Source organism: Phaseolus vulgaris, chromosome 3 (genome assembly GCF_051622355.1).
Source record: "Phaseolus vulgaris cultivar YP4 chromosome 3, ASM5162235v1, whole genome shotgun sequence".
Lineage (NCBI taxonomy): Eukaryota > Viridiplantae > Streptophyta > Magnoliopsida > Fabales > Fabaceae > Phaseolus > Phaseolus vulgaris.
The window spans coordinates 33,640,485-33,659,959 of record NC_143500.1 but is presented as its reverse complement, the minus strand read 5'-3'; the positions used below and the strand labels follow the sequence as shown (position 1 = coordinate 33,659,959).

Below are 19,475 nucleotides of genomic sequence, written 5' to 3'. Positions count from 1 at the left end.
TAATGAAAATTAAAACATAATGATAAGAGAGATTAAAGAAATTAAAACTTATAAATATATTTTAAAAAAAACAAAAAGTGTAAATCAAATTAATATTAAGGGTAAAAGAACATACTAAATGAATTACTTTTACTTATCATCACACCAAAGATTAATTCATAACATCTGCTCATCTAAATTTTGTTTATAATAATTTAAGGAAAAATAAAAGTAAGAGTTTGAAAGAAAATTATTTTTGTTTCATTTTCTTTAATTCATGGGTTTAAAATTATTTTTTAAGAAAATTAAAATTTCAATTGTAGAAAATGCTTAATGAACCATCATGGAAAAAATTTCAATTCGCATAAACAGCATGGAAAAAAATACAATGAAACTTTTTCTATATCAGGAGATAAAGAGGATTCTTTTTTGTGTATACAACTTTTCACAATTTTATCCTTTTAACGAACTACTTTTTTAAATCATAATTATTCATAATAAAAAAAATACCAACACAATAAAAAAATTATATACAAAATAAAATACACGTGCATAAAATTCTCCTTATATGATTTTACATCATATATTAAAATTTATTTTTCAAAAACAAAATAAAATACTGTATATTTTAAATTTTTTAAAAATATATTTGTTAAACTTAATCCTTTTATTTTTGTTAAACTTAATCTCTTTCTTATATACTAGCAAAAACACATCTGAGCATGTGTATTGTATTTTTATTATATTCAAATACATATAATTTTATTATTTTTATAATATAAAAAGAGAATGCATTCCTTATATTTGATTTTTTTACAATTTTACATTTTTAAGTAACTATTTTTTAAATTTAAATAAGTATTCACAGTCAAAAAAATCACCTACACAATAAAAAATCACTTACATAATAAAAAAGTTATTTATTTTAACAATTATTTTTAATAATTTCGTAATATATTTTTATTTCAGTCATTATGTATTATATATTGTATTATTTTTCTATTTTTAATTAATTACTTATAAAAATAATCAAATTATATATATATATATATATATATATATATAATTTTAATGTAATAAAAGATTGTAAATAAACACTGATGTATTTTTCCTAGTTTTTATTTATAATTAGGATTAGGATTCCTCTGTTTTTTTCCATTTAGGCTAAATAAAAGGAGAAGGGTTGAGTAGCAAGAAGAAGTAGGGTTTGCGTTACAGAGCTTTCGAGATGGGAAGAGAAAAAGAGACAACGAAGGTAGCATACACAGTGGAGCAGCTTGTGGCCTTCAATCGATACAATCCCGATATTCTTCCAGATCTTGAAAACTATGTCAACGACCAGGTTCCTTCTCCCTCTCTTTTCTCTATATCCAACTCGCTTCTTCTTCCGTTTTTTCCTAAATCCAAAACCTAGGTTTCCAACCACTCACGTCCAAGCCAACGCCGAATAACAATTTATTTCTCTTACTAGGTTTCATCGCAAACATACAGCCTGGAGGCCAATCTCTGCCTTCTTCGCCTTTACCAGGTGTTTCACTTGTTTCCATCTCAATGGAACTGGTTTATTCATTAGTAATATGTTGCTATTTAGATTCTCATTATCGATTGCTGCAGTTTGAACCAGAGAAAATGAGTTCCCAGATTGTGGCCCGCATTTTGGTTAAGGTATGCTTATTCGTTTCCGTGTTGGCTGTGACTGTTGTTCTTAAACTGACTGCAAGAAATTGGTTGGATTGTGAAAGTCGTCACGGGTTCAAATGTTTGTTAATCGATTTTTTTTTTTCTTTTTATCTTTGAACAGGCACTCATGGCAATGCCTGCTCCAGATTTTAGCCTCTGTCTCTTTTTAATTCCAGAACGTGTGGTATGATTCTCACAAATGCCGATTCTTTCCTTTCTAGTATTTTGTCTTGCTTTCATTAACAAATAAATAGATGTTTGAATAATTCAGTGACTATGGTTAATGATCAATCACCTGCATTTTATGAATTTTTCTCAGTTGAATGTAGAATGTTTTATGGGATTTGTTATGACAATGATTGAAGTGTGCTAAGTTGTTCGAGGTGATACAATACACATTCTAGGGAAGAAACATTAGAATATTGATTTTGCCAATTCCTTCTCAACAAAAATCATTCTTGGTCATGTGATAGCAATCATCTAGATTAGCCAAACACTTTCTCAATCATTCTTTTATTTTTGTTTCAAATTGCCAACTCTTTAGTTGTATGACTTCAATAACAGAAAAGAAAGCGGACAGGCTTTTTAATTAAAGCTATATGAACCCAAAATTCAATGCAAGGGTAGCTATTACAAAGTGGACGTCCACTTTGTAATAGTAGCTAATCCAAAAGTTATAGGAAAGTTTAGTTACAATCTATGAATGAACTGAATGAGAAAATGAGAATAGGAGGTTCGTTCAAGTTCTACTTCAACCTTAAATTTGTCTTGTTTTGGTTTTAAATACCAGTTTAGCATTCAGCCTAACCATATCATTATCAATGCATTTCCTTGTTTTTGCACAGTATGGCAGTTGATTTCTTTCTTTTGTTATTGTTTTATGAATCTTAGCAAATGGAGGAGCAGTTCAAGACTTTGATTGTTCTGTCTCATTATTTGGAGGTAACCATTGGCTTTATTTGTTGGAGCGCACTAATTAGGCATTTAAAATTAGAAATTAATATGTGCCTCTTCAGACAGGAAGATTTCGGCAGTTCTGGGATGAAGCAGCGAAGAGTCGTCATATAGTTGAAGCTGTGCCAGGTTGTTATATATTTTTAATTTATGAAATGATAATTAGATATAATGACTAATGAACTTTGAATAATTTAACCAATAGATTTGAAATCTAAAGCCTTGTTGCCAACTTATTTCGTTATGCTCTATCTGTTTAATTGGATCTTGTCATTTGGAAGCCTCATTACCCCCTGCCATGAAATTGAGCATATATTACAGGACCAGCCATACATATTATGCAGTGTATATTTTTACTGAATGTTGTCATCTCTTCACCTTTTTTGAACTAATGCATTCTTTGTAATGTTCTGCCACTCTCTCTGTCTTGTATTGCTGATAATATGGCTTATCAGGAAACAACTGGATTTTCACCCAGGGTTCATTTGGTAGAGAGTAGAAAAATAGAGTAGACGTAAATAAAAAATTGAGTGAAACAGGTGAGAACTGAAATAAAAACTAAAGGTGTTTAGTTGAAGAGAAATAGTGTATAAATCAGAGATAGAGAGATGATTATGTGAGAAATAGAATGGAGAGTTGTGGTGGAATCCCATAACTTTTAATTCTATCAAACAAACCCAATTAAATCTGTCATCCTATTTCCAATCCTTCCCCTCCAACCATGCTCACCATTAAACTTAACGAGGGCTTAATGGTGTGGCATTAGCATTGATTAAGCTTAGGGGATTCTTTTTTCCCTCCATTAATTCTTACTTAGGGATCGGCTTAGTGGTGTGGCATTGACATTGATTGAGTTTAAGGGCTTCGTTTTTTCCCTTTAATTAATGCTTATATAGAAGCTTAATTTGAATTTGATTGCAGGATTTGAGCAGGCAATCCAGAGACATGCAGCCCATGTCCTTTCCTTGACTTACCAAAACATTCCTAGAACTGTTCTTGCTGAGGTATTTTTATTGTTTTGTCCATTTCAAGCATTGTCTCATTACATACTGGAATATTGTTTCATCCCTAGCTAAGCTAGTATCCGTTAGCCCAAAATCCTTGCTTTTATTCCCTAACTGCTTGTTGAACTGGTGTTTAATGTGACTCATATTATAAGGATACAACACTTTTGAAGTCAACTATGAGCCTCTATTTATTCTTTGAATGTTAAATGGTTTTTCTGGGCATCTTGTTATTTGCATTTTTCTCACTGTTAGTCAGAAACAATTGAGTCAGACCATTTACTGGTATTGTGGATTCTTTTAGTAGCGGTTGGTTCTGTAAAATGTTGTTTTCTTGACTTACACTTACCTGTACGGGTCAGTCAGGAAGCCAGTTTCTAATATTACTTAGAAATATATGATCATTGATTGTGTTAAACTTTCATAGGCTATTAACATGGAAGGTTTATCCTTGGACAAATTCCTTGAGCACCAAGTAGCCAACAGTGGTTGGGTTATTGAGAAAAGCCAAGGCAGGGGTCAACTCATTGTCCTTCCTAGAAATGAATTTAATGACCCAGCTTTGAAGAAAAATGCTGCAGACAGTGTACCATTGGAGCACATCACCCGCATCTTCCCTATTCTTAGTTGATTTTTCTAGGGCTAGACTGCAAAATTTCTTCCCTGAAGGATATACGCGAGTATGAGACCAGTTGGTGCAACATGTTATTTACAATTTTCCTTGGATTCTTAAATTTTAGAATTAGTGGACAGCTATTGTAGTTTTATCGTCCTGTCTAAAATTAATTTGTTTTGCTATACTTTATTACTCATTTTGCATATTATCTGTTCTCTTCACTGCGTCTGCAGTTCCCTGGTTAGATCGGACTCATGAGATATTAATCTTTAAAATTTTCAATTGTGTTTTTGAACATTTTTTGCACTGGTAAAGGTATGTCTAACGTTATCGTATCAACCTTGTTCTTCAAAAAAAAAAATATATTAGGTTTTTATACTATTTTGTCTCTTAACTAAAATTTTTTGTTAAGTTTGTGGTTAATACACAATCATTGACATAATTTATTTAATCTCATTATTTTAATTATGTCATTAAGTAATAGGATGAAAAGAATAAGAATGAGTTTTTGGGAATTTATATTTTTTTTATTGGAGTAAAAATATGTTTGTTGTTTTGAACGTTTCACATTTTTTAATATGTAAAATAACCCATGTGAGTTGGGCTTCTTCTTTCTACACCCTCATAATTTTACTTTCCTTTAAAGTCACTTCCAGATTACCCTTTCCAGAAATATTTTGAAACATGTTTTACGAAAATTTTAGAATAGGAGTTTTGAAATTTCTGGAGTGAGGATTCTAAAATTTCTAGCACGGGATTTTTATAACATATTTCAGAATAGGATTTTAAAAACGGGATTTCCAGAACAAAATTTCTGGAATGCATGGAATAAATTTTAGAACAAGTTATAATAATAACTGAAACAAGTTTATATATGTTTCAGAATTGAGCTTTTTAAACGAGCTAATGTTGGTAGCAGTGGTGTGGTAGTAAGAGAGAATATTTGGCAATTGCTTCCGGCAAAAAAGACGAAACTGTTCTTAAAAAAATTTCCGAAATATGTTTTGGATTTTTTTTCTGGAACGAAATTTATATTACGGATTTTTTTATCTGGAATGGGTTTTTTATTTTTTTTCCGAATTTTCATTTCTGAAACACAATAATTTCTTTTTTTGATTTTTTTTTTCAGAATGTATTATTTTTCAATTTCGGATTTTTTTTTTGAAATAGAATTTTAATTTTTGTTTACGAATTTTTATTTCCAAAACTCAATAATCACTTTTGGATTTATTTTTCCAGAATATATTATTTTCAATTCCAGATTTTTATTTCCGGAATTAAGGGCATTTTTGGAAATTAAAAGAATATGTTGGGTGCAGGTTAAAAATGATTGGGTATAGGAAGCATTTGTCAGAATATTTTAGTCTTTTTTGTTAGTAATAGGGTGCAGTTAGCAATGATAGTGATGCATGCAGCTAGCAAAAGATTGCATATTGTCCCGTCCACTACTCTCTCACTGCACCCCACCACCACTTTTGCACCATCTTACAGAAGAAAAGGAGAAAGTTGCAGTTAGAAGAGCAAAAAATCTCGTTCCAATAAGCTCTTTCCACAACACATTTTCATAATGTGTTTCAGAAAGCTTATTCCAAAAATTTCATTTCAAAAAACATTCTAAAAAGTATTATATACGTTCTGAAAATCCTGTCTTTGAAAAACTTGTTCCGTAAATGTACTTTATGCATTCTAAAATTTCTATTTCAGAAATCTTATTCTAAAAATCTTATCGAGTTCTGAAGAGAATGTATTTCATACATTCGAGTGTGTTCCAGCAAAATTTTCAGAACAGATCATCCATAAGTAAGGTAGAATGGTTAATCTGGATGTAGAAAGTAAAAGCCTGACTAATTTCCTCTGCTCTAGATGTCCTTATGTCTTCTGAAAATAAATTCCATCAAATTTTTAACGGTATTTCTTTCTGCACCCCTATATTTTTCTTCCTGTACCCCTGTATCTATCTAATATAGAATTATTCTTGGTAATTTTGAATGATTTTGGAATAAGATATTTTCAGAATAGAAATTCTGTAAACAAAATGTGTTTTCGAAATAGGAAATTGAGAAGGCAAAAAATCATTTTGAAATATTCTTTCTAAACACATTTTTTTTAATTTCTAGAATGATAAATCCAAAATTTATAAAATGTGTTTTGAAAATTATGTTCCGGAAATGTTCTGGAAAGAGTAATCCAAAAGCATTTTTAAAAGGGATAAAATGGTCTTTTCTGAGAATGATAGGGTGCAGGAAGTCATTTGTTTGGGTGCAGGGAGAAACAGCCAACTTTTAAAACTGGTTAGAAATATAATATACTCAAAGAATAACATAATGAATAACAAATCATAATGTTTTCTGAAGGCCTATTAGACGAAATCATATGCAAGTTTCATCATTTTTTTGCCTACAAATGCTCTAGTGGTGAGACAAACCAATTGTCTAATGCCTTAAACATACTTAATTGTTAGTCAACATTCAAATTAAAGGTTTAAACCTGAGTCCTATAATGTCGTATTATCTTCAAACAATTCAATCCATTTTGTTTCAATAGAAAAAAAAATGATAAGCAAGTTGTACAAGCAACTGCACTTTTTCTTAAGCAACTTTCATTACCATATCAACACTCAATGTAAAGTTGCTTTAAAACAACACTAAATATTTTGGAAACATCTTTTCCCAGATTTGCTCTTACTATCTTTTATCTAGAAACATACATTTTTATTGAAATAAAATAGTTACGGAGACTTCTATTTTATCCATTTCTCTCTATTTAACCTAATAAATATATAAATCATTTAAAAATTATTGCAAGGACTAAGAATATAATTGTGAGTGACTGAGCCATGCAGGCATGGCAACGTGGACAATGAAATCTCAGTTTAATGTATCATTGGACTCTCCATGACCACAGATGGGCAACAACCATCTACCATTGGAGCGATAATACTTAACAGTTGAACAATATTTTTCCTTTTTAACCTAATATGTGGAAGATTTTAAAATATATCAAACGGTAAAATTGGTGAACCACTTATTCAGCTTCTTCAATGTAGAATCCACCACCTTACAACAAGCAAAGTTTACTTAAAAAGAATCAATTATCTACAATTCTAAAAGTAAAGCTCCCACAAGCAGGGTAATAATATTTACAAAAAAGTGCACCTACTATAACTGCTCAAAGAAAATTGAAAATATTGAACTCCAAGAAGGCAACAACATAAAATAAAAGAAGACCGAAGAATTTTTACAAGCACTTGCTATGCACTATTTTTTTTTTCTACTATGCCTCGAGGGTTGGATTGAGATTTTGACAACAGAATTATGCTGCATGTCAATACCGAGAATGGCCCCAGGATTCTTCTTAGATTAGCACCCACACACACAGAAAGCCTACCCAAATGCCTGGTTCTGTTCTTTACCCGGTTCCTTCTCTCTAGTCTCTTCTAATCAGCATGTTTAGACCAAGCAAAAAAAATGTCAATTATATATTAGTGCAAGATATCATGTGCAAAGTTCAATGGCAAAGTGTCTGTCCATAAGTCACCCATTGTACAAAAGTATCTGGAAATTCCTCTGCTGTGTTGGATTGTGAATTAGCATACGATAACTCGGATTCAGTTTGCTCTCTTCCCTGAGAATATTACATAGAATTTAGTGTCTGAAATCAGAAATAAAAACCAAGTAATTTACGCAAATACACTTATTGGAAGTTTGGACTGACATAAAAACTCTAGCAGATAGTCCTAGAATAGCCCAAGAATACCCTTGGTAGTCCAAGAATAGCCTAAAGTGATTATCACTTTTTCTACCAAAACAATGAGGTCCAAACTCGTGCCAAAAAACTACATACTGCATGATGTGAATGAAAACTAGCATGTATAACTAGAGGATTCAATATATTAATTACATAGTGTTCACTGGTATTAAAGTACAATGAATCTATACGAATGAGGAAATTGTGAATGTGATTGTTCAAAATCCGCCTTAATTGTTGTCACCCCTAGTTTACTAAGTTGCGACTTCTTTGGGAGCTGCCTTAATTGCACCCTTAAGGGTGATGTTTAATCTCACATTGACTAGAAATGACTTAAATAGAACTTATTAGGCTAAATTTTGTGGAGTTGAGTGAGATCTTCAGCTGAAATTCTAAGAATGATATCATGCTATATCAGAAGGGGTGTTACCTTTAGGCTAGAGGCTCCCCAATCACTTGTGGAGGCAGTTGTTTCTCCTACCATTATTCCATTGACAACATTTTCGGAAGAAACTCCAGCAATTGGAGAGTTAGTGATTGATAATCTGCATTCAATAAAAAATTTCTTTAAACTAAAAAATATCATTTTCGTGTAAAACAAATGTGTAACACACCAGAAACAAGAAGAGAAACTGACAAATTTTGTAGACCTTCAGAAAAAAGAACAGGGTATAACCGAGACAGTGATATTTACCAATTAATTGCATAGCAAATTTAGTTCCTATAAAAGGTGTTACCTCTCAAATGGCTCTTCTTCACATGAGTTTGCTGAAGAAGATAGCCAATCCAGATCAACAAAGTTGGAGCAGCTGAAGGAATCTCCATGATCAGAATAGTAAATATGATCACTTTCAACACAACGCTCTCTTTGCATATCTCCAAAGAGATGTCTTCGAGGCATTGTAGGAGTGTACCTATACAAACAAAATGAATTGTGTATTATTATACACATGCAGGCTCAAATGGAGAAAATGAAGAAGCAAATGGCAGAACACACTATCACGCAAGCAGGTAACACAAGTTCCAATTTGTATCAGCACAATATGAGCTCATTGAACATTTTAGATTACAAATTTACACACTGTGTAACAGGACATTTCTACATACAAATACAGCCCTTATTAAAGAAAGAAGAGGACAATCTCAAACAGAATAACTTTTTCACATCTAGAAAATATTTATGATATAAAATTTCTTAAACAGAAAGTCTTGTCATGCAAAGACATGAAAAATTCTAAATTAAGGCAACTAAGAGAGACAGTGTAAAATGGGATACTAATTATCTATTTCCTACCGTATAGCTTAAAACAGACTACAGTTAAGTTCATTTTAATACAGGACACAAACCTTGAAAATGAGATGTCACTCTCAGTAGTAGATATTTCAGGTGATGACTCGCAAAGATCCTTGCCTCCATCTTCTAATCGATCTGACAAGCATTGGCTTGGGAATTTTACGTGCCTGGCATTTGGGGCTGACATTGGTGTAGAACTTTCAGTAAGAATGTTCCCATCTGAGAAGGATCTTTTAATAAATGACCTAAAAAACCCATTTCACAGTTATCATATTAGCTATATAGACCAGCATTTTCAATGCACATGCTTCAAGTTATGATTATATTCACAGCAAGCCTAAATGATCATGAAATACCAACAAATTGATTACTAGGGCAGACCTAACGTGCATATTAGTTGAGAGAAGCAGAAAGTAAATATGATTTCATCAATACTCTGTGCAACAGATGACTTTGGTTGGAGAATCAACGATTTCGTTACTCTCTAGCCTCACCACTTTTCTGCAACTAGTCTTCAATCCCTGTAGTCCTCTTCCTCTCAAATTCAAAATTCAGAACCTTAGTGCTTCATCATTTATTTATAGTCGAGAGATTTGTTGCAAGGGAATTACTCTAATAAATTTATCTGTTTGGAGTAGCCTCCCTGTAGTTGGAGGAGTTTTCTGATGATACAGTTTGTTGAAGTGTTGCAAATCACGTGAATAATGTGTGACAAATCAATATTGTAATTTATCTATTCTGTTATTTTAGTTTTTTAGGTCTATCATCTTAGTCAATTTGAATATTTTAGATCCTTGTTTTAGTGATTCTGTTTTTAAATTATGATTGTTTAGGATTTGACAGATCAGTCTTCAGTGTTGTAATGGGTTTAGGGGATGACTCGGACTTTTTTAATAACAAATAATTATCTTTCATATCCCCTTGCCAATTATCGGAAAGATGGTCCCTCTCTATTAGCTATGTACCACATCTCGTCACCCTGTCCTCTCGCAATATTTTATTTATTTTTTGTTTCTTTGGTGCTCACTCCCAATATCTCATGAATGTAACAATTTAAACCTTGTCCTTTTTAATCTGCATCAACTTTTATTTAGATTGTCTTATCAAAGTGTCCACAAGAGTGTCATGTTTTATAAATTGATATGAAAATTGTGTAAGGGGAAAGTGGGCTATGGAAGCTCCTGAGAGAAAACCCCCAAAAGCAAGATCTTCCAGCCAGGACCAATTCATACAAGGTTAGGAAACACATGGCATTCTATTACAGAAATTACATTCAAATACCTTGCATCATCCTCTCCATGTCTTGCTGTATCATAGAGCTGATCTGAATCCAACTCCCATAGAGCAGGCTTACCCTGTTGTGGCTGAAAATGCCCCAGAAATCTGCACCCAGTATATAGAATGATCAACTTATGATTAGAAGAGGAGCTTAAGTGAAAATTACGAAGACATCTTTACAAAGGTATGATACATCACAAAAGTGAAAGCTGCCACTAAAAATATCACAAAAGTGAAAACTGCCACTAAAAATATCACAAAAGCTGCAACAATGCCAGAGGACAGAAAGTCATGCAACATGCTTTTTCCCTGTTTTGTTTTTGCTTTTGCAATATCTGAGGAGGATTCCTAATCTATCTGTTATTCTTTTTCTCATTTAAAATAACTCTCTTGTCCAAAACAAAATCTCCCTATTAAATGAAGTGATTGAGACAGAACAGAAAAAACAAACAAACCAGATAGCAGACATGCTATAATCCAAACAATAGAAATAATATAACTTGTTGGCATGTAAAAATAATAAGAAAATGCATGACTGTAGCACATACACATTAATTGCATCCTGTTTCATAGCATCCATGTATGCATTGCTGTAATAGCGCTGAAGAGTCCTAAAAAACTCTTGAGACTGTGTTGCAGCTCTCCACTGACCCCTCCTCTCAGAGAAAATCTACACCAAAAAAAGTTATAGAAAACGACCATCAGAAAAGTATAAGAAAATGTTATACCAATGTATAGCGAAGATATAACAGGACAGAAAACCCTCTATGACCACTGTTACTCAGCCAATTTAACAGCTAAGTCAATAGAATAGCACATGCAAGAAATGAATAATCATCTAAGATTTACCAGCCCATTAGGTTGAAGTAGAACTTGAACGGACCTCCCATTCTCATTTTCTCATTCAGTTCATTCATAGATTGTAACTAAACTTTCCTATAACTTTTGGTTTAGCTACACTTGCATTGAATTTTGGGATCCTGATTGGGTTCATATAGCTTCAATTAAAAAGCTTGTCCGCTTTCTTTTCTGTTGTTGAAGTCATACAACTAAAGAGTTGGCAATTTGAAACAAAAATCAAAAGAATTATTGAGAAAGTGTTTGGCTAATCTAGAGGATTGCTATCACATGTTCAAGAATATTTTTGTTGAGAAGGAATTGGCAAAATTAATATTCTAATGTTTCTTAGCTAAGTCAATCGAATAGCACAGGCAATAAATGAATAATCATCTAAAGATTTACCAGCCCATCAGGAACACATTCTGAATGAAGAAAAATCAACTCTAATTTCCTAAATTATCTTAGATAATTACTGATAATCATAATGCCATATTTGTCAATTTTCTCCATAAATGATGCTTGGAATCAATAAAGGAGCAATCCATTCTCACAGTACCAACAAAAAAGCTAAAAAAGCTACTTATAAAAAATAAAATTATAACAAGTGTAGGGATGTAAACTAGTTGAGCCGAGATCTTGAAGCTTGAGCTTGGCTTGTAGAAAAAAATCCATGACTCAAGTTTGACTCATTTATCAAATTTTATTAAAAGTTTGAGGTTTGTCTTGTTAAAAAAAATTAAGTTTGAGTTTGGCTTGTTTAGCTCATTTATAACTTAATTAATTTACAAATGTTATGAAAAAATTCTTAAATTATTTTTCAACTTTATTAATATAGCATCTAAATTTTTTTAATACTAATCTACTAATAGAAAATATGTATAAACTTTTTTCTCATAAAAATGATTCATATATTAAAATAGAAGTTAGTGTTTTGCACAAATGTAATTCAATATTAGCTAATAGAATCTAAACTTTGAAACAAGTGTACTAACAACTCAATAAAAAATAAATATACATAATCGAGCTACTCATTAGCCCTTAATGTCAAGCCTTTAAAAGTTTTGGCTAAACTCAAATAATTAAGCATAATCCAAAGTTTGAGTTTCTTTGTTTAACTCTACAGACGTTTGCTACAAGTTGAAATAATTAATTAACAAGCTGAGCCCAACCAGTTCACCAAAAGTTTGATGGTTACCTTGGCATCACAAAGTTTAAACTCAATGATGATATTTATTAAAAACAAATCCTATTCAACCACGTAATTAAGAAAGAAAAACGATGGAGCAAAAATATCAGTTCCCAAGCAACATTAGAATATGCAAACTGAAGCAATTATGACAAGCAGCAGAGTGCAATCACCTTATTGTGCGCTGCCGAACCACCATACTGATGAGCAAGAGTATCACCCATCCGCTCATAAAAACCCATTAAATCATCAGCTACAGGATCATCAAGATCAATTTTTGGGTGGTCAATAACACCCACAGCATGGAGTTGGTGGCCAAGAGCAGCCAACCCATATGCATATTGTGCAACATTTGTGCGATCCAAACAGTCAATGCAGTTGGTTCTGAGCACCCCCTTCTGCAACTTGGGAGGTTTGGTAGAATGAGTTTCAATGACATCATTGTTTCCTTCACTTGGTTTCCTTTCTAAATTATTAGCATCCTCGTTGTCATCATTGACTAGTCTAGTAGGTGAATAGGTTGCCTTAACATTTCTGCACGCAAAACATAACATTGAGTAAACAAAAAAGCCTGTGGAGGAAATTTAGGTATTTCCTCTCCTCCATCGAGCATTAACTGATTTTATATGCTTGGTTTATTCTTTCCCGAAGTCTTATCGTTGTTCTTATTTAAAGATATCTTATTGGTGATTGAAGATTAGAATCAAAAGAAAAACTTACTCTGTAGTCGGCCAATTTAGAGATTCTTCGAGTCTCAATGTCGGTGCTGCTTGGCAATAGAAAAAGCCTGTTAACGTCAATGCATATGCAGCCACTTTACCGAGAAGCTGCAAGACATTTGTAGTTTTGCTGGAAGTGAAATATAAGGTAAATCAGAATAATCCCAAACACAGTAATTTGACAACAAGGATGAAAATATATAATAAAAAAACCAACCTCTGAAAATGTTTGTGCAGATCCCAATGAAGGAACCTAAGCCTGTTCTCCTCGGATAAATCTTTATTAATGAAATCTATAGCATTAGCAAACTCTGCCCGTAGTATGGACTCACGAGGCTTCTTCTCATGGGTCTGATCATTTATAAAAAATAAACTTATCACTCACTAATTCTTTTCACAAAAAAGATACATTCGAAGTTATAAGATTTAGGTAAGGAGAAGAAAAGTTGGGAATACAAACTAAAAATAATACAATATTGAATTGCTAAGTGTACCATGATGTCATACTAAATACCAACACATTAGTCCTGTTTATACAAATACTGGACTCCTCCTGATCCTAATTAAATAAGGGAACAACAACAAAGTCTTACCGTACTACATGAGGTAGCTAAAAGAAGGGAACAAAACTTTACAAATAACATTATTCATTGTAATCTATCATGCATCATTCTCTTCCTCTAAATGCAGATATTCTAACAAATCAACATAAGAGAGTACAGTCCATCAACAGAAATTCCACATCATCGTCAAAATATAAATATAAAACTAGTCAAGACATAGCCAATTACAGCATCAATCTGTGCCAACACAACCAAGATACAAGAAAAATTAATGTTCGGGGAGTTTAGATGATGACATGTAATAAATGAGGGGGATGGGGGGTGGGGGATTGAATTCATTTCCCAACAAAAAAAAAGAAAAAGAAGATTACCTTTATCAAATTCAAAATAATTATGGGATTCCCATATCTTTTGACGAGGTTTTCAAAGTGAAGTCTAGTGGCTTTATAATTTTGATCCCTCTTAGACACTGGAGAAAAATAGGAGACTAAATAAGCAAACATATGCATAACTCCGCATCAAAGAGAATATAAGAGAAAGATAAGTCTGCTAGTGTCACAATATTGGTGAAATGGGAAGACAACATACATATAATATCTGGTTTGATATTTAGTTTTGAAGTTTCCTGTGACCAGAAAAGGGGGATTGAACCACGGTTCTGGATGATAGAGCTTATTTGGATGGGAAAACCTTCTGGAACATCCTCAAAGACCATTTGTTCTGTCTCAACATCATTGGCTACTCTGCCTTTCTCATTAACACCTCGCCTCAAATACCTAGACATGATAATCATACAAGTGAAGCCATGAAATTGTACACATAATTATTGCAAATACATAACCATCCTTCCTAGCATATCATCTATTGTTCAAAATTCAAGATTTTATTGCTTGCACTCTGCTGCTTCTTTCTAAGTTATATTTTCTTACCATGCCATAAAATCTCACATTTCACATTTTTACCAACGATCAAATTTGTGTTGCTAGCAAAAAATTAATATACTAAAAAAGATTTATTTTAGTCAGGTACCTCACTTTTCTTTTTAATGGCAAGTCACAATTGGGCTAGGCCATGGACTTGAGGGACAGTGTAGGGAGAACAAGTCTTACAGTGGTGGGTAACAAATAAATTGTCAATATAAAGAAAGCGGTGCAAAGTTCAAATTTCCTCAGGAAATTTCCAGTCACAATCAAGCATAATCCCACAGGAAGACCAACCCACTCTCCCACACTGCAATACTTGGACAGAGGCACCTTAATAATTTTAACATCTTTTACCCAAATGAAAAACTGAGACACAAACCACCATATAGCATGAAAGATAGATTATTCCATACAACATCCCCAATAGTACACTCATTTATTATTCAAACTAGACAAAGTGACAAGTTAAAACAACTAAAAACTAATGAAAAAATGACCAGAGTATAACTGTATATGAATGAAATTCTCAGCACAAGAATATAATAATCAGGGGAGCCACTTAATAGACTGACTAGCTAAGTTTGCAGACAGTCAAATTATAGAACCAGATACCAATTGAACGCTACACAGCATATAATCACAAGGAAAAATGATTCAATGGATTAATGAGTCTGGAAATAAGATGTGATGAAATTAACAAACCTAGTGCCAGCATAATGACGTGATCGTCTTGCAATTAGTGTAAGTATGAACTCCCGTCCAGATATCATGAGTGTATCCTAATAGATGCCAGATATTAAAGATCAGGATGACAAACTAGCTTGCATTAAGCAGGAACCAGATACTTATAATCAATCAATGAATGCAGTATCCAATGTGTAACTTATCTTTACCTGTTTAAAAAAACCATAAACTAGTGCAACTGTCCAAATAGTATTTTGGAGGTGATTCCTAATTCCCCTTGTTAAGAACTCATTCCAAACAAACATGGTCTCATAAAGAACATGGCCTGTCTCATTCTCACAGATGTTCCTCTGTAGACTACGCATGATGTGATATGAGTAGCTGAAAAAAAAGTCCTTTGTAAGGTCGACCATGCATAAGAGCCTCTTGTACCTAAAAATTCAATGAAAAATATAATTAATAAAAGAACCTAATAAAGCATATACAACAACAAAATTTTGGCATAATGACAACAATCTATTTTCAAATTCAAAGATGGAACGAATAATAGGAACCAAAGCATTTCTAAATGACAATAAAATATCACAACAAAGTCTAGTCAAAATTAGGTTCTCCTCAAAAAAATCAGTCTGATTCTTTAACATGCAACATTTATATTTGAGTCAAACAGAAGGGATGTAATCATGTAATTTTAACAATAGATTTTCCCACTAAATTTAAGTGCTAATAAATAAAGAAGAAGTCAAATCATTTAAAAATTGGGAATAGGGTAGAAAGTGAAAGACCATTACAAACCAAGTAATTTAAGCAAAACAACAGTATTTTTCTTGTTTTGCATAATTAAAGGAAACAGTTGAAAAATATCAGCATTTGAAATGAAAAGAAGCAGATAAATATTTATATAAATATATAATATGAAAATAGAAGCTTAGCATCAGTTGGGTCAAAAAAATAAGGTTTTTCATGATGAGTTTGACAGCATATGTATGACCACGGATTGCACCATTTGAGCTATAACATATAATATGCAAGACAGTAACCTGTTTTCATTTTTATCATTGATGTTAAGTCGAACTGACGAATATGGCAATGGAATCATCTCACTCTTCGAGACAGCATATACTGTATGACCACAGATTGCACCAATTTGCCTTCTTTTTGTGATAAGCACCATGTAGTAAGGTCCCAAAAATTTGATGAACCCTAAAACCAGAATAGTGTATGAAGATAATAACTAATAATTGGTCAACAGGCAGATAGACTAGACAATAGAATTTACATACCTACAATTCCGTAACAAGTTGTAACAAATTTAAGTCCACCTGTTGACTTGTTACCCTCATGTATCCGTCTCAAAAGATCAGAACATTCACTTTCTGTATATGTGGTGGAATCTTCACGTAAGTTTAGTTCAGAAGGATCTAGACGGTCAATCTTTAGTACTCTCCAGTATGTCCTGCTCTTGTCCCTTCCTATCATGTAAAAGTTCTGTGGTACAAAATAAATGCAGAAGTTAAATATTTTAAATATAAGAAAGACACGATAGACATTGCAACGCCAGCAACTCATCGAATTTTATAACTCAATTTTCTCAAATGGGATCTCCCAAGCTTAATATACACATTAGATTACACAGGGATGATAATTCATACATCCAAGCGTCTAAAGCATGATGTGAGGCAGGAGACAAGCCACTTTCAAATTTAAGGTAAATGACATGTCCCACTTGAAGGTAAAATAAAAGGAAACATGTAACATCCACACAGATGCTCACATGCAAAGGCATAAATATTCCATCCCCGTCCATTTCACAAGTAAAATTGATACATATAAGAATATTAAAGTAGGAATAGAATTAGAACTTCACCAAAATATGGAATAAGACAATCAAGTAAGGATGTTCTTTCTGCTTGGCGAAACTAATTCTTATGTCACAAAACAATGAATGAAAGGAAGTTCTAAACAGACATAAATTGAAGTCTATCATCAAGCAAGAATCCAACACATTGGATGACTAGCCGGTCCAGTCTCTTCTAAAAACATTAAAATTTCAAAATAAACGCCGAGTAGCCAGCTTTGAGGCAATGATGCATAACTAGGTAATAAATGCGCTAAAACCGTTACATATATACATACACACACAACGCTATATAAACAAGAAACAAGTGCATATATTATACTTTTGATCTATAGTGAAGATTAAAATTATGCACAAAGGCAGAATATTTTCTATTTACCACAACACAGAACAAACAAATCGCGTTACAAAATCAAAGAGATCCCCAAGTAGACAGGAAACTAAAACAACAGTTGCAAAACAGTGGAAAGAGGAAGAAGAGGGCATTACCGATCGAGTCTCATATAGCCTAAATTTCTGTATACAGACATTGGCAGGAGGAGGAGGAGGAAGGGTTTGGTCAGAGGCAGAAGGAGACTGACAAGGTTCATTCTCTGACGATGCCATGACTTTCTCTGTAACACTCAGATCCCCCGAGCCTCCGGCTCAGGGAAACCACCAAATGGCATGCAAAGAGCCACACAAATCACCAAAATTCAGAATCAGCACAATGCAAAAAGCCCACAACCAAAAAATCCAAATTCGTATCCTGAACTCTAGGCTGCTTCAGATACAGCATTATTTCCCAAAACAGATTCCAAATTATTGATCCCTCTCCATCCTTTCAGCTCCACCCACAACCACCATCACTGCCTTCACCTCTCTCTCTCCATCTCCCTCTCTGCCGTAAATCAACAACAACCCACTATTCCTCACTCCACCCTCAACACACCCAGATCGAAAAATCGCCACCCCACTAACAAAAATCGAAACTTCTTTCAACCGAATACGCGCTGGTGCAGTCGCGCACAGGGAATCACAGCATGTGGGTATTTTGAAAACGGAATCTTTACACGAACGAGACACGATGAGAAGATCGAGCAGAGAAAAGTGGGGGAAAATTGAAGAGAAGGAAGAAGATTTGGGAGGTTCGAGAACAAAAAGGTTGGAACCACGGGTGCAGGAACAAGAGCTGCTAATTATTGATTGAATTTATTTTTTTATAAAAAATGTATATATAGTTTTAATTTTGATTTAAAAAGTTTGATTGATTTCTCTGGCGATGAAGATGAAAGGGAGAGGATGAATATGAAGGCTGAGATCCAAAGAACAAATCAAAACCACAACGACAAATTTAAATAAATAAATCCATATTTGATGTGTGAATTCTCCGTCCACACACTCAAAATTGGAAAATACCACTCTGTAAAATTATTACTCTTCATATTTATTCATACAAAATAACCATGTGCATTGCAAAAATAATAAAAATTATTTTTATTATTATTTATTACTATTATTATTATTCAACTAGTGACGTAGATGTGAAACGTGGCATCTAAAATTAGTTGGTGATGGATACAGGTTGATCCAGAAGATGCAAGAGAAAATCAATTTTCAACTTTAATCATTCTGCAGGACGGCATTACAATAATCTTTCTCTTTTTCTACAAATTATTTTTCTATCAACACATATAATATAATTCATATCATTTTATACAATTTACCTTTATTATCATAATGTTTAAGGTAATTGTTTATAAGGTCGTCACTAGATTTAGTTTTGTTTTATTAAGATTTTTTCAAAATCAAACATAGAAATAGATTTTAATTTCACATCAAATTGGAATCAAACAAAATTTATACATTATAACTTAATTTAATTGTTACTGTAAATTTGTTAAAATAAATTTACATACAAAATTATTAAATATGCTGTAATATTAAATAAAGAGGTATATTATTTTTTGAATTTTTTTATTTACAAATAAATAACTTGATCTCGTAATTAAAAATAATAATATAAATTTGTTCATGTATTTTAACAAATATAATTATATTATAAAAACACTTTCTCTAATTAACTTTAAATCTATAATAAGTAACTAATTTGGTTTAGTAATTGATTTTTAATTTAAAATTTAAATTAAATCTTTTGATCGAAGAAACAA

The 19,475-nt window shown here is 32.5% G+C and overlaps 2 protein-coding genes across 2 annotated transcripts; one reads left to right on the top strand and one right to left on the bottom strand.

Moving 5' to 3' along the window:
* The first annotated feature begins 1,103 nt into the window (after positions 1-1,103).
* On the top strand, positions 1,104-4,528 carry EIF3K (eukaryotic translation initiation factor 3K). Its single transcript, XM_068607605.2, has 8 exons — positions 1,104-1,321; positions 1,451-1,507; positions 1,594-1,644; positions 1,781-1,843; positions 2,551-2,601; positions 2,676-2,742; positions 3,535-3,617; positions 4,045-4,528. Exons 1-8 carry the CDS (start codon positions 1,208-1,210, stop codon positions 4,246-4,248), a joined length of 690 nt encoding a protein of 229 aa, XP_068463706.1. The 5' UTR covers positions 1,104-1,207; the 3' UTR covers positions 4,249-4,528.
* A 2,702-nt stretch (positions 4,529-7,230) lies between these two features.
* Positions 7,231-18,729, bottom strand: LOC137807133 (Phosphoinositide phosphatase family protein). The gene is made up of 16 exons (XM_068607604.1): positions 17,815-18,729; positions 16,751-16,955; positions 16,508-16,670; positions 15,677-15,899; positions 15,486-15,562; positions 14,449-14,636; positions 14,232-14,329; positions 13,515-13,648; positions 13,299-13,427; positions 12,752-13,112; positions 11,101-11,222; positions 10,556-10,657; positions 9,328-9,519; positions 8,718-8,894; positions 8,411-8,525; positions 7,231-7,857 (listed from the first exon to the last, which is right to left on the bottom strand). The coding sequence occupies exons 1-16, from the start codon at positions 17,929-17,931 to the stop codon at positions 7,741-7,743; spliced, it is 2,520 nt and encodes an 839-aa protein (XP_068463705.1). The 5' UTR covers positions 17,932-18,729; the 3' UTR covers positions 7,231-7,740.
* Positions 18,730-19,475: the final 746 nt, after the last annotated feature.